The sequence below is a fragment of the Sinohyriopsis cumingii genome, chromosome 1 (genome assembly GCF_028554795.1).
Source record: "Sinohyriopsis cumingii isolate HCF-2022 chromosome 1, ASM2855479v2, whole genome shotgun sequence".
Taxonomy (NCBI): domain Eukaryota; kingdom Metazoa; phylum Mollusca; class Bivalvia; order Unionida; family Unionidae; genus Sinohyriopsis; species Sinohyriopsis cumingii.
Window position 1 is genome coordinate 38937061 of NC_142961.1, and position 15713 is coordinate 38952773.

General features: G+C 33.7%; 1 protein-coding gene across 5 annotated transcripts in view; it reads right to left on the minus strand.

The window, feature by feature from the left end:
* Positions 1-15713, minus strand: part of LOC149806744 (uncharacterized) — a 98691-nt gene that overhangs the window by 76408 nt on the left and 6570 nt on the right. For 3 of the 5 annotated variants that reach the window (XR_016420909.1, XM_089957075.1, XM_089957069.1), the window contains exons 3-5: positions 15239-15483; positions 12769-12944; positions 3070-3182 (exon numbers count right to left, since the gene is read on the minus strand). Coding sequence is in view for 4 of the 5 variants with exons in the window: in XM_089957075.1 (XP_089813201.1) it covers positions 3070-3182; positions 12769-12944; positions 15239-15483 (534 nt within the window). In the remaining variant the exon portion in view is untranslated. The remainder of the gene's footprint in view (positions 1-3069; positions 3183-12768; positions 12945-15238; positions 15484-15713) is intronic. The other 2 variants (XM_089957079.1, XM_089957089.1) reach the window with 2 other exon arrangements.

A 15713-nucleotide genomic window follows, 5' to 3' on the forward strand; every position in this document is an offset into this window, starting at 1 on the left:
ATATCTAAAGGGTGTACATGAGATAACCTGGGTAGCTGACATGATTTATGCGTGCAAATTTTCTTACGTCTACTAAACTCCTTCCACAATCATACAGAATTTTGAAGTCAAATATTCTATCTCAGGGTCCATTATATTATATGGTATTAATTTTCTTTAACATCGGTTGTCACAAAGAAAAAGCCATCCAGATTAGCACGGTTTCAAACCATCAATACGTTAATTCTCGTTCCATTCATTAAAGTAGAAAGAATTTATTGAGAATAACATGTTGTGTCGTTATTAAATGAATTTAGCACCCGAACCTCTAAAATATAATTCTGGATTAATTAGCCTCATTCCAGCGTCAAACAGGATTTAGATGCGCCTCTGTACATTTTGTTCTGGCTTTGTTGGTGGAAAGGGCTTTTGATTTAGAACTTTTTACTTCATTTTTACTCTTGTACGTTATATCTTGTAGCGATCCCAAGTCAAAGACGATAAACAAACTGACGTAAATTATAATAGCTGTTCAAATGGTATTACTATTTATGGTTAGTCCTATTCCAGACTGGAGAGGGCAAAAAAGAGCATATTAAGTCTGAAGAAAGATGAATGTCAGATTGCATTAACTGAAATCAAGCACATTTATTTTATCTTGGGTCAAAAAGATTTGATGAATCCTTTTATTGTTTGTTGCTATAGTTTCACCCCATATCATAATGTCATCACCCATTTGTTCATCTCTCTCTCTCTCTCTCTCTCTCTCTCTCTCTCATATATTATTTGTGACTTGGCTCTCTGCAAAGGTTCGGGTGTGGATGAAGTCCTGAATAGGTATATTAAATGTATAAAGTTGGCTGAACGGTTTGTCCATTCCAATTCGCCAAATCCCACTTTTGGCATGCAGTTGTGAGAAAACCTTTGCCTTAGGCGAACTAGTTACATCATCAACTGTTCGCAAAGGATGCTGCTCGCATTTGCTTGCGCCGTTTACATCTTGGGGATAAACTGATATGCGAATCTTGCTGTTTTGTTTGTTTCTTAGAACTGTGACCCTTGCGTTTAACCAGTTTGATGGTCTTTGCACTTGTTCGTGACCTCAAGTGATACCATTCTTTCCAGTTCAGCTTTAACATGATATCATAGCCCCACTGGTACCCTCTGAGAGCGGTGTACCAATGAGGGCACTTAAGGATCAAGTTCGATATGATGCTGATAAAACAAGTCTGGATATTCGTCCAGAATGTTCTCCGAATTTGATGTGCCAACATCACGCACAGTTTCAATTCTGGACCGTGTTACGGCTTTGACCGGACTGAAGACTTAATACTGGAATGACATCATGGTCCACAACTTTGAACACAAGAACATAAAAAGTGTTCTTATATTTGCAATCCACTAAGATTTTATTTTGTTCCTCTGAATGTTGCCAGCTTTAAACGTGACTAAAGCCATTTCTCCTCCGACCACGTTATTTAAAAGAAATTGGCGCATTACGTCGTATTGTAGTCCGGTATCCATCTTGAAACGTACTTCCTTGCTGCAAATAACAAGATGGATGTACAGATCATTATCTTGTATTACTTAATCTTCGCTAGAGTCCTTATGAACCAATGTGATTCTTCTCCAGAGTTCATTTCGTCTACTGTTTGAATTCGTTTTCCGTTCCGTCCTTCACTTCAGTGCGCAATTGTCCACCTGGATGCATTTCTTGGAGTTATACATAGTGATATCCGCAACCCTGACAAAGAGTTTGATCAATCTTTGGTTCCTCTTGATGCGACGATTCGCTTGTAGTTTCCTTTCGTATGACTTGGGCATGAACCATATTTATCTTCTTCATTGATATTTCTATGCTGTGATTTACTATTGTCGCGTATTCAACAAACGTCAGTAGCTTTCTGTAATGTTAGATACGAACCTCTCAGGAATCTCGCTGCTACCATCTTATAAAACACCCCACAAACTTAGAGATCCTTGATTAAACTGTCGCACAGTTTTCAAGACTTGTACTTCGACTCTTTGTTCAATTATTCGGTTATATTTTGATCTATCGTTTCATTTGAGCCTTGATTTCTTATATAAAAAACACACGTGGCTCATATGTAGTGTTCGTGCGTGGATTGCAATACACTTTGAACTTCTCTAAAATAACTTTTAACTTAATCCTCCTCAGTACACGTCATATACACATTGACCAATAACGTGCGATAATGTTGATGTTTGCACTTTGTCACCTTGCTAGCCGATTCCTCATTCCGTTAGATAAAACTAAAAAAGTTGATACAATTTTCTCCAGCTCTCGCACACTTTTCCTACAAGTCTCAGTGAATCGGGTGGGGGTGTCTTATATCCATTTTCCTAATGTCCGTTCGAATCTGACACTAGTTATATATGCATATGTGTGCATTGCTTCTGCAACTCACAAAATCAAAATGTGGTCTTATTGGATCGATCATAACGTTTGCCTCTTTCTCACGAAGACAACCAGTATGAATGAGTGAGCCTTTCCTATAGTCTGATTCCGAAAATAGCTATTATAATTTGCGCTTATAGATGCACAAATGGTGGTTTTGTGGTGGAAGATCTTTGAAGGTTACATGCTGAAAGCAGATGAATTCGCATTATAAAGCAGAGTGTATGTTTCAATGTCGTGATAGCTTAGCCGCCATGGGTAAAGAATATATACAGTGTACTCTTCAGGTAAGCTACACAACCTTATTGCGCTTATGTGTATCAGTCATATGCTTAGAGAATGCTTCTCTCTCTCTCTCTCTCTCTCTCTCTCTCTCTCTCTCTCTCAGTAGTTGTGTACTGAACATTACATTTTCCTAGTAAGTAGTGGAAGTTCAGTCCTTTAATTATTCAATCGTTTTCGAAATTGGGATGGTTGTGAAGCAGAGTCAATTTTACAGTATGAACACAAGCAGGCAATCGGTTTACCCAGTTCAAACACCCAATTTTAGTCTGAATACAAAAGCTTTCTTATGTTTCACAAATGTTTTCTTCGAGCAATGAAAGAAGATACTGTCTATATGATAAAAAGTAAATGCGTCTTATTAGGAACACGGCAGAACAAAAACTAACCCCATTCAGGACAGCGCCAGGAAATGCACTGCATATTCCAGCGCATTCGTCATAAACTGAAGAAGATCTATTAGACCATCTGCATCGAACGATATCACCGTCGTTATCGGATACTAAAAAGAATATAGAATATCTAGCATATAGTAAAAGGCATAAATGTGTAATAAGTTAAAATGAATATCGGTAGGAATTCCATGTGATGGCATATTTAACATCGAATGATTTATATCACATAACATATTTAACAGCAGAATAAACTTCAGTTGGAATCCTTAATAACTGAGGTCCACCTTAGTGTATAAAGTGAGAAAAAGATCAGAATATACAATTCGTTGTCAAACAAAAAGCTCCGATACGCCTAAAACAGGACATGCCAATACATAAATAAACAAATAAATAAATAAATAAATAAAGTAGCATTAATCGTGCGGCTGCTGTACAAAAAACTGACATTCTCGAAACTTGACTTAGAATTAAGTGTTCGTAAAATGTAAGGTCTAACAAACTAGAAGCTAACATAAAACCTAGTTTAGTCAAAGCATAAAAATGGCATATAAGCAATAAAATAAAATCAGTTGAATGGCTACTACTTTGAAAGCAAAATACGTCGCTTGCGCTACATGTGTTACATGTGCGTCGGAAAAGATCCGTAACAGAGCGGAGTAAGTAATTAACTTCCGATATATACAATCACCTGGGGCAGAAGCTTTCGATACTGAGATGGAGATGTTACAAGATATTAAAGGCCAATACTTTACATATCTAAACAATATATACTGAAAGCTTGAAACTTAAAGGAAATTAACTAATGGAATATTCATCGAAGTTTTCTAATTTATATATATCAAATCAGTGGGAAAATAATTTAAATATTTTATCTATCAAATAATTAGTAGTGATATATCTTTTAAAAACAGTACAATGGTAATTCGATACTTGATTTACCGATTCAGATAAAAGTAAGAAAAATATTATAAGGCCCTTTTATTCTTCTGTAACAGGTATTTGCGAATAAGCCAAATATATACAGAATATAAATAAAAGAGTAAAATATTCATTCAGAAGGAATTAAAATAAGCATATGATATTAAAATTATGTTCAAATGTTTTAGTGACATATAACATTCCATATAAATTAGTTTGCTCGCTTAGCGGAAATTCATCTAAATATGTTCTGATATAAAGAGCAAACCGCTTGTATCAATGTTAAAAATATGGTCAAAATATCTACTTGTACACCACCGAGCCAGTTTTGAATACCCCCACCAAATATTTGCTTAGGCCATCTAAATACAATTTGACAGATACGGCCATTGGCCCATTAGACGCTTGATAAAACTCATAATATCCCCTAAATTGGACTTCAGTTAGATATCTCTGTAAATACGTATGAAATATATAATGGTGGAGTCACTGCTAATAGGCAAGGCTGGTCAAGAATGGGCGTTGTCCACACAATACCATATTGACCATATCCGCTCCGAGTAATGGTAGAATCAGATCCTTTAATATATGGTACCATTACGATGGAACAAAGTTCTGTCTAGATTGCTTTTATGGCAAATAAACAAGTATATCTGTTACAAACTCTTGATTAATTTGTAGGCCCGAAAACACAACGACCATGTTAGAGCGAAGACAACTCGAAAGAAATAATGCGAAAAAGGCTCAGTTGTCAAACTAAAAATTACTTGAACCAACTGAAATCTTGTGAATTGTGTTTAATGTGATTTTGAAAGTAACATTGTACCAAACATGGTGTATCTGAGCTGTGCATCATATAATTGTCATCGTGCTTTCCATGAATCTAGTACGTCACGGACGAAGGAGACCTGCCAAAGTTAGACGATGCAGATATTTGAACACTTTCAATTAGGGTAATGTATGAATCACAAGCCAATTTTTAAATGTTTCAGACTAATCATTTACAGTGGTACTTGTTGCATTTTTGGGTATGTTACATCCGCTGGGTTAGAATTGCAAAAATAACATGCCACTAGTTAAGGCCAAACAGTACAAAGCATATGTTCACAGAAAAAGATTTTAACACAACAAATATCTATAAGAAACAATTATTCGAAGACAAAGTTATGATCCTTATCTTTTAAGAGGGAAGCAGAGTGCTTCTTCTCATTGCAAATTCAATTTGAATTTCGGATTCCATGAATATATCACACTCTTCATTATTTACTAACTTGTCAGATTAGGACACACATTTTTATCAAGATGATTGTGCAAATGAATTTAGGTGAAGATGTAAAAATAATACCTTATAAAAAAGAGAAATATATTTGATTCAGAATGAATTTCATATATGATAGCTTCATAATAGATGGTGAAGAAATAACTGGAGACGAATGATAAGATTTGGTGATAACTTTCGATTTATGTGAGGTTTGAGTAGGATGTAAACAATGCAAAATTCATAGGAGCTTACATTTCTGAGAAAGAACATCTATCCATATGAGTAAATCGATAAACTCGATGAAACATTGCGACCTCCTATAAAATGGTTTCACTCATCACATACTGATTCACTGATGACGACTTACAATATATACGCAATGTGGCTGTCACACTTCAACCTTGAAAATGTTAGTGACCTGTACAATAATTACATGAAAACATTTTCTCTGCTGGTATGTGACTTTTCTAAGAAGTATAAAATATATGCGTTAAACACTACAAGTGAGATCCTGCACTCTATTACAGAACATCTTATTTGTCTCAGGATGCAAGATTTTAGATATCAGGTGTTGAATTAAAACATGTCACAGGCCGTTACATTTTCTTGACAATTAGTGTAAACTTCTGTTGGGATTAGTATGATGCAATAGATGAAGTTAATTATTTTTACCGACAGTTGTGTTGGTGTCTTTAATGAACTGATACAAATTAATACAACGATTTTCTAACTTTTAACTTCCACGTGCGATATTGAGTTATAACAGCCCCTCCCCCATTCGCATCTAAAGGACAAAATTTATGTTATGTACACTTTCGAACTAGTTGTCAAGCAAGCTGAAATTTTACTATATGGATAAGATGAGCTTGCTCAATAATGTTCGAAAGGACGATAATAAGGAAGGTTCAGAGAATGCCAGTTCATGTGAAAGTGGTGGGAGAAAATGAAAGACTGTCACTGAGTCTGATGTAACTATTCCTCCAAAGAGACATATGCCAGTGACAACAGAAAATTTCAAATATGACACCATTAAAAGACTAAGAAATTGTCAGCTGCATTGGATACATTGTTATCCCTAGCTTGCATTTATTGACATAGAAAAAACGATGTTTTGCAGTTATTGCAAACAATATCCCGACCTGGCACAAATTATAAATTCAACCAGTTCATTTTCTCAGTCGAAACGATAAATTCTGATCAAACCAATCAAGTCTCGTGACATTTCTGGACTTACAAGGCATGCAGAACATGGTATATGCGCGAGCCATCTTTTGCAGAAAACCAGTGGCGTTAGAGTTGCTGACACTCAATAGGAAAGACCCCTTTGTAGTATTCTAGAAACAGTGCTATATGGTAATACAGACTTTCATCAGCAACTTAGAGATCTGCGATAAGGCTGATAGACAGGGTGCTAGATGTAGGTCTGACAAGTGAGTTTTAGTATGTATTCTATGGAATAAACGTGTGTCTGTAGAAACAGGGCCTTTTCCTCTCTAACTGAAAAACCCAAACATTACACCCTTTTAAAACATTACCAATTTAAAGCAAGTGAAAATTAAGGTAAACCAAGTGAACTTTCTAAAACCGCGTGTTCTGTACAAGTGGGTGAAAAAGAGTTGATCAGCCCGGAACGTGTTTACTTTGCTCAGATGAATAAAAAATAAATCTGAACTTTCAATGATGAGTTAAATAGCACAGCCATCAGAGAGTTTTCTGGGTTAAAGTAAAAGCTATTCGTTTACATTCACAAATATGGAAAGAATCTTTATTAAAGAATAAATCAATGTGTAACAACTCATTCTGTAATGTGATATGTACCGAAATTATCTTTAGCAACATAAGGAAATGAACGACGACAAATATTCTCAGATCGTAGAATTATTATATTTAATTATCCTTCTCAACAAAAGGAAATGATCAACATAGAAATATACTGAGAACAATAGACAACTATAATCAGATCGTACAAGTATTATATGAAAGAATCAAACTGAACAAAGTAGCACCGAGTTCTTAAGATAACACGTCATTTAGCGAATAAAGAAAATATTGTACCGAACGCTCATTTCCGGACACTGTATGGAAAAGCCAAACTCAAATCTCATTAAAAAATTTTTTTTTTTTTTTTTGTTGTTGATCTGTTTCAAAGTATCTACAAGTTCTTTTTTCATTATGTCTGGATTACCATGATTCTCTTGGCATAGAAGCCTTTAATCACAACGTTTTTCTTTTTCCAAGAACACCCTAGCTGATGTTTCAAAATGTCTACCACTAATGCTAGTCCAGATGAGCTAGATATTTTTATTTATTTGAGGCATCTAAAGTCCCATAATCATCAATTAAAAACAAAGTAATTGTAAAATGATACATGTCAACCAGTAACTCTAATCACGTTTCTAATTTATCTTCGGGATCTATCCGATCACATTTTCATTTTAAAGGAACCACTTTCTATCGTTCTTCCTGCATACAAACGTTATATATTTTAATGTTATATCATTTCCTTTCTTTAATTCATTGACTACATCGTAGTTGCTGTATCGTATTTATCAGATGACCCATTTTTGTTGTGTAACTATGTGTTGTTGGTGTACTTTCTTTTCTCTGTATTGTTTCGTGATCAATACAAATGCGCATGGCGAGCATGTATCAGCTGATTCATTTTCTAATTTTGTTTTTACTTTTTAAAAATTCATAAACTTCGAAAGCCTCATGTTCGCTTGCTCTTTAATCTGCTATATATGTACTGTTCTTCAAACATTTTAAATGGACAGTTGTATTGTTGATACAATATATTTTATTTAAAAAAATAGATCAATGTTTTCTCCATCTTCCCAGCATTTAAAAGATTCAGTAAATCCTCTCGCTCTTTTACAAGACAATATTTTCTCCATACTTTTTTATATGTTTTCAAATAAAAGTTTGTTTCGCGTCCATGTTAAATTATTCTACATCCAAGTCTTAAGAGTTATATTCAACATTTCCGCTACAGATGCTTTTTTGTCTGATGAAAGTTATTTAATGGTTTACTTTCCTAGCAAATCTTTACCATTTACTTGTAAAAACCTTTTATCTTTCCAGACTATACTTTTTCAAGGTATCACCATTTGAGTATTTGTCTGAAAACCCTCTCTTTGTTGTCTCCCTTTTTCTTTCTTCAGCCCAACTGCACTGTAGTTTAACCATATTATTTTATAAATGTGTTGATGGAAATTACACGATGTTCAAATATAGTAGGAAAAGTATTAAAACTAAAGACGCTGGATTACGATGTGTCTCTCATTTGGCGACAAAACAAATTGCAAATATACATGAATATGTAACGGATGATATGAAATTTTAGTGACAAAAACTACATTGGTGAATAGTCAATGTGAAGCGTTTCTTTGTTAACGAATTCTCTTTTGCAAAAGTGTATAAAGCAAAAAGATTAACAACAAAGAGCGTGGTGAAGACGATGACAAAGTGAAGAAAGCATCTGAAGGAGCAAAGGAGAAACTATTAATTTAAATGTGTAGGACAGTGTGTGCATAGTTCAGAAAATAAGGAGGAAAGAAAAGGGAAGAACAAAAGAAAGCGAGAATGAAGCGAAATTATAAGTGAAAAGTCATTCCTTGTGAAGAGAATCGTTGCAGAAATGATGGCGACTCATTTCGGAAAATAGGATTTGCTGTTTACAGTTGCTAATGACCAGTGTAAGTGTATGCTTGTTAGTAAGAGGTGTGCTTAGTAATTTTCTTTTACTTTTCAATACATTTATGAACGGTATCGATAATACGAATGTTTACTTCATATGGGAGCGTTATAACACCATAGAGGAAGGTATTTAAAGTTAAATGATTATATGTTGTGAGGGATTTAAACTAGTTCGATGAGTTGGTCTTGGTAATACATATAAGAAAATGTGTTCTGTTCTGTATACAAGTCCAGATCCACAAAAATGTAATAAGATTTTATTCTTTGTAAATAAACTGCATTGTGAAACGACTTAAGTTACTGTCAAGATCTTTCTTTATACATCGTCATACGTTTCGAATATTTAAATATCAGCTATAAATTTAATGTCTTTTTCCATCCAGAGATACAATAACGTTCAATTTTTATATTTTTTCATTTTTCCAAGGAGCTCGATTCTTTATATATATATATATATATATATATATATATATATATATATATATATATATATATATATATATATATAGTGGGTTCAAACCTACTCAATTAAAATTCTGCAGTGATCTCCCTTTCTTTATACTTTGCTTGGCCTTGATTTCGATTGAAAAGCGAAGGATTTGGTAAGACCATCATAGCGAATATTTGTCTTGGGAGTGCAAAATGTTCCACTACTACTACTACTATATTTCCAGAAATAGAAGTTCCATTTGATTCCAATTTTCAAGACATATATGAAAGTCTTTTAGCTTTTTGTTGAGGTGCGATTCGTGAAGAAGATCTAAATATGAGTGACAAGTAATTCTCAAAGTTTCCGCATTTTCGGAAGAAGATTAAAAAGATTTGCTATCAAAATGACATATTTCCCGAGTGCCACTATTCTTAGTACAATAAGCTTATAACTTAATGAGATATTTAAACTAATCCTACAAATTATGGAATTGGTTAAGAGCTAAATAACACTTCTCTCTTAACAATTGATAATTACAGCAGCATTGTCAGCAAATAATGTTTGCTCTGCTTCATTTTTGTAAAGGTTATATCCTTTATATTACTATATTTTCTAACAGCGTAAGTTGAAATGTTCTATTGTCATTATAAATATTTAAAGAGATAACCTTGTCTTACACCGCATTATAAGTGGAAACGTTCTGATAAATGACTGTTCTTTGATAGACAGTTGTTGAGATTATTACAGAAAAGACCGATACAGTTTACAAGATTTGGACCAAAAGTAGGAACATCTACTGTATAGATATAGATAATCTAGACTATCAAAAGCCTCTTCAAAATCAGCAAAGAAATGAAGAAATGGGGAATCGGGACTTTCTGCATGTTCAATAATGTCCAACAAACGGCTAAACTTACTGGTCTGTAAATTTGCTTCATTTTATAAAAAATAAAACCGTTTTGACATTGGTGGATAATGCTGGAAATAATTTTACTTAATCCTCTCGGATATTATTTTACTGCAATTTAATAATCGCTATTCAGAATGCACAAAGGCCGCCGCTTAGAAAGTTCTCATTTAGCAATCAAAGATAGTATGCCAAGATTTTGTAAACTAAATTATCTGCCTTCCTCAAAACTGAAATTGAATGCTTCAATAAAACTCGTTTTAAATCTTGCCCGAATTTCTTATAACACTCGAATGTTACACCACCAGATCTTGGATTTTAATTATTTTGAATAACTTTAATACTGATGTACTTTTCCCAATTAGCAATGAACCCACATAAACTTGCGTTTCTTCCTCTGCCAATGTATTTTCGTTTTCAACTGGAAAAAAAATTGTGATGACTTGGAGACGTTTATCTCTTTTATGTAAATTTGGTAAAACCCCTTTTCATTTATTAAATTAATCTTGGCGTTGATAATTGCTTTCTCTATATTTTTTATTTCCTAATTATTTTACTTGCATAATTCCCTTTTTCGAGGTTAGCAAAATATTTACTACATTTTTCCCACCCCCATCTTGCTTTCGATTTTAACATGACAGCCTAAATCTTTCGTTACATAAGTTTCGTAAATCTCTTGTGACCTTGACATCTTTATCTTTTTTCTATATCGTTTGGATTATTCTCGTACTCTGTTGCTGAAACAATATTGTTTCTTTTCCAAAGCCTTCTCCTTTTCCATTATAATTTTCTTTTTCTGTATTGCAAAATCTATGATTTCATTTCAAATATCATTTTTAGTAATTCCCATTTCATATGAGGAGCAGCAGCCACATTGTCTTCCATCATGATATTTGCACTCTTTTATTGGGTTTTTGATATGCTTCATCAACCAAAAGATTGTTATTGGTTTGGACTGCGCTTCTCTCTAATAAAACCCAATATAATTTATTACTGCAGAAAGATACGAGCAAAAAGAGGGAATAATTTCACTCTTAAAAATAATATTGATCAGTCTGCCTAAGACTGAAACAAAAATAACCTGCAACAGATGGTCGAAGAATAGTCAGAATGCCATGTATATTGTTTCACCGAAGGAAAAAGGTTACATCAGATATCAGTGAGAACATACTTTTCATTAGACTATGATAAACTTCCTCTTGTATATTGTTTTGGGTTAATGTTTCCCCATTGCTGTCTGCGTCGGGTCGATTACTGTATTAAAATCCCCAACTATTAAAGTATTTCCGGATTATCATTTATATAATAGTCCGCCTTGCCAATTAAATATTGACAATTAGTCTTAAGCTTATTGATGTTTACAAAGGTAGCATCTAAATCATCCAAATTTTATTCCATATTAAGAATTCTAACACAACAAGGCTCGCGGGTATTTTTTGTTAATCTTCAACTGAAAAATGGTTTCGAACCTAATTGCTATCCCAGTACTGTCAGTATAATTTCCACTGAAACACGGTTCGAATGCCCATTCGTTTTTTTCCATAATATCGCGACTTCATTCGTAGAAAGATTTTTTTGCACAAAGCATAATTATGTTTTTGTCACTAAGCCTCGAACACGCTTTACAAAACTCACCTACGACGGAAAAATATTGATTAACCGATGATTAATTCTTCTAATTAAAGTTTTATTCTCCAGTATGGTACACTGCATCGGGTTAAATTGCTTTCTTTAAAAAAATTTCCGATGACTTTCTTACTGGGTAAACTTTTTTTTTTCAAAAGACCTTGTATAGGCTAAGTATTGTTAACATAACTTTTAATTCCATTTATTTTAGTGTATGATTGACATAACTTTTAATTCCATTTATTTTAGTGTATGATTGATGGGTTTGGGGTTATACAGCAAAGATTTTACTTTAAATGTGCATCTTTCAAAAAAATATTAGGTCCGTTTGATCATTTCAATTTTCTGAACTTAAAATTAAATTGAGAGGAATAAAGCAAAGGACCTCTGCAATTTTTTTATACGTGTTTTAAATTCATTTATTGCACTTTCAGAAGTTAGTATTGTCTGGTAAACCTCCTTTTTATTTTATTTTAGAAGCTGCTAAAGTATATGCTCATTTCTTAAACACGCTGGAGAAGTTATTGTAATCAGGCAGCGAGTTGTTGCACTAATAATACACATAAAGAAATTTTAGTTACAGTTCATAGAGGTATGTCATCGTCGTGGGTACAATGTCTTTGTTTGAAATGCACACAGCTTTACACGTTCTACATTTTCCACTTTCAAAACTGTTTAATAACTGTCAATAAATCAAGAATGGAAAACAATGGATTCTAATGCGTAAACAAACAACAAAAACTATCGTGATCATACTTTCGCAAAATTTTCTTGCTACTCCAAATACGTATAAATCTATCAAAGAAATTTGTTCTTGAATTTATGACTAATCTGCTCATATAGGCAGCATGTTACCTGATAGGTTGATAGATGCACCACAGCCTTCAATAATTCGGACGATAGGGGACACACTTGTCACAGGAGAATGGTTAATTTTTCCTGTAGCTTGGCGGACGGTAAGATCCGCCATTGCGGTCATAGACCATGAGCCACCACCAGTGAGAAGTTCAATCCAACAACAGCTGCTAAATCTGTAAAACATGAACAAAAACTTTTTGTCAGTAGTTTCCTAATTTCAAGAATAATATTTATCGTGAACAACTGACAAACAGAGGTCTTGGACTGACTCTCTCTCTCTCTCTCTCTCTCTCTCTCTCTCTCTGGGATATATTGTGAATAAAGCAAGTAATAAAGTGTATTAACGGTTGGGACATATGTGCCTTATGTTTTCCACTTTCGTCTCTCGTTCATAAACAATTAAATTTTTAAAATCATTGTGTGTTTGATAAACATTTTGATAGGATCAGAGAACTGTCATTTGAAGGATTCGTGAAAAACTGAGACAAATAAAGAATATAAAAAAATTTTAAAATTTTTTTAAAAAATTTATACATTTTTATATTTTGTTATGTAGATCATATTGGTTTGAGTTTATTCAAAGCAAGTTCTATACATAAGAGTATATAGATCTGTTTATATCCTGTACTTTTGACACCTTAGTGTGTCATGCTGCTGCCATATCATTTCAATGATATAAGCTAATTAACGGCATTTTGATATGCAGCTACTGGGTTTATTCTTACGCTGTCACGAGTAACTTACAGACTTTAGTACAAAATATGTCCACCATAATAAATTAAGTTCCTTTTCTCCTATTGCACTTGTCACAGATTTCATGAAATGGTGCATTTATGAACAAACACTGTGTGGATTGTTTACTTTTTGATATTATGCTTCAGTACATACGATATACAGGTCTGTCCAATATTCAGTAGCAATTATTTCTGCAGAAACAAAAATAAGTGCTATGATGTAGAAAGATTATATGCAGAAGTATATGTAGTTATATGTTCGCTAAGATCTTTATCCAATTACCTGGAATCTTTAAGACTCAGCACGGAAGCACGGAACGTTGCCTCATAAATTAGTTCTCAGAAACATTCTATGAGGACAAAAGATTTTCATAAAGCAATTAAAGCACGTGCTGCTAAAATGGGCTAAAAACAAAAGGCCTGGGAAGAAAAACTCGCGCATTTTATCAATAATCACCTGAAGACAAAACAAAGATGTTTACATATTTAAAAATGGAAGCATGGACATCCTACCCCCACCACGTAGATTAGACTACTTTCTCACTGGGATCATGTACCATGTAAGAGCCAAAATGAGGTCCGAAAATTAAAATCTGGCGACGAAGCGCTGAATAAAACATATATATATATATATATATATATATATATATATATATATATATATATATATATATATATATATATATATATATATATATATATATATATATGACTAACACCATACGACACCCACTGTGATAACTTGGTCAAATAATTTAAAGTGCTGCAACGGAAAGCAGACATTGAGGGTCACGAAACAAATTGCTTAAAGAAAAACAAATGTGTGTACCCTAACTAAAAATTTGTGTGCCAACCACCTCACACACCAATTACACACAAATGAGCAGCAAGCATCAGTCTGTTATTCTCCAGCAAGATAAACCTGTGGATGCTGATATCAACGGTAAACACCTCCTCTCACTTGAGTTGATATTGTCACGACGAAGAGGTATGTTGTTCACACATACGTCTTCGTCGTCACAATATGAAGCCAAGTGAGACAGCCCAACTTTTAACCCAGATCACAGACCCCAGTGACTGTTTTAGCGAACTGATCAGACAATTTTTCATATAATTCTGAATTTAGTAAAATTAAGTACCTTCAGCGAAGCAAACTGCATTTGGCGTTAATATATCCATTCATCCACAATCAAAGTTCACATGCATTTTTCTGTAGTACTCTGTAATTAACTGTGTATCCTACCATATCTCTAATTACTATTGCAGTTATATTTTCAATTACATTTAGCAGGTTTCATTCAATATAAGATTGTTTGAAATATTATTCATCTCTAAAGTAAATTTAGAAAGATTATTTAGTAAGAGAAAAAGTATGTATGCATTGTTAAAGTGCACTTGACGCTGTAAGTATGCATAAAACAAAGCTCATTAATAACCTCTAATCATCATTACGTTACACTAAGCAACGACAAGTGACGTAATGCACGGTATTCAATAGTCATGCGCGTTTCGCTCGAAAGGATTGTTCAGTCTTCTTCATTAGAACATGATCTCTTTCAAGAAGAGTTTTCTTTTTTGATAGCTATTTTCACTGATATATATTGTAATGTTTGCATTGTTAGAATTTGTGCTCTCTTCCGAAGTAAATAAGGCTTGCAAACTCTCCTTGTTGAACATCGCTCTCAGTAACAACATCATATGGAACAAACACTATAATCTATCAATACGGTTACCCAACCACAATGCGAGATACACCAGGTGTTATGTTGTAGCGGACGGTCCATGTTCCTGTTGTCCAGTCTTCTGTTTCGCTGAAGTCCGTGCAAAGGTACTTTAGGTCAGTAATGGTACTATTGCATCCACTGATACAGATCAAGTTGCCTTCACCAACGAGAGGAGTTCCATTCTGTATATATGAATCATTACACCAATGGCTTCCAGCAGAGCGTCTCCAACTAACTCTATAATTTATATCAATCTAATGGAGAAAAACAACAATTGTTTATTTAAATGTTAAATAATTTCATTGATGATTGGCATCGTTTTCAAGCGGTAAATTTCACACATCTAACGCTCAATCGTTCGTTTAATTTAAAATGAAACATAAAATCAAAAGCCATTTATTATACCACAAATTAATGAATCTGGCTTAACGTGCGGTACATGGAATCGGCACAAATGTAAAGTGTATGAATCACTTGATAAAGT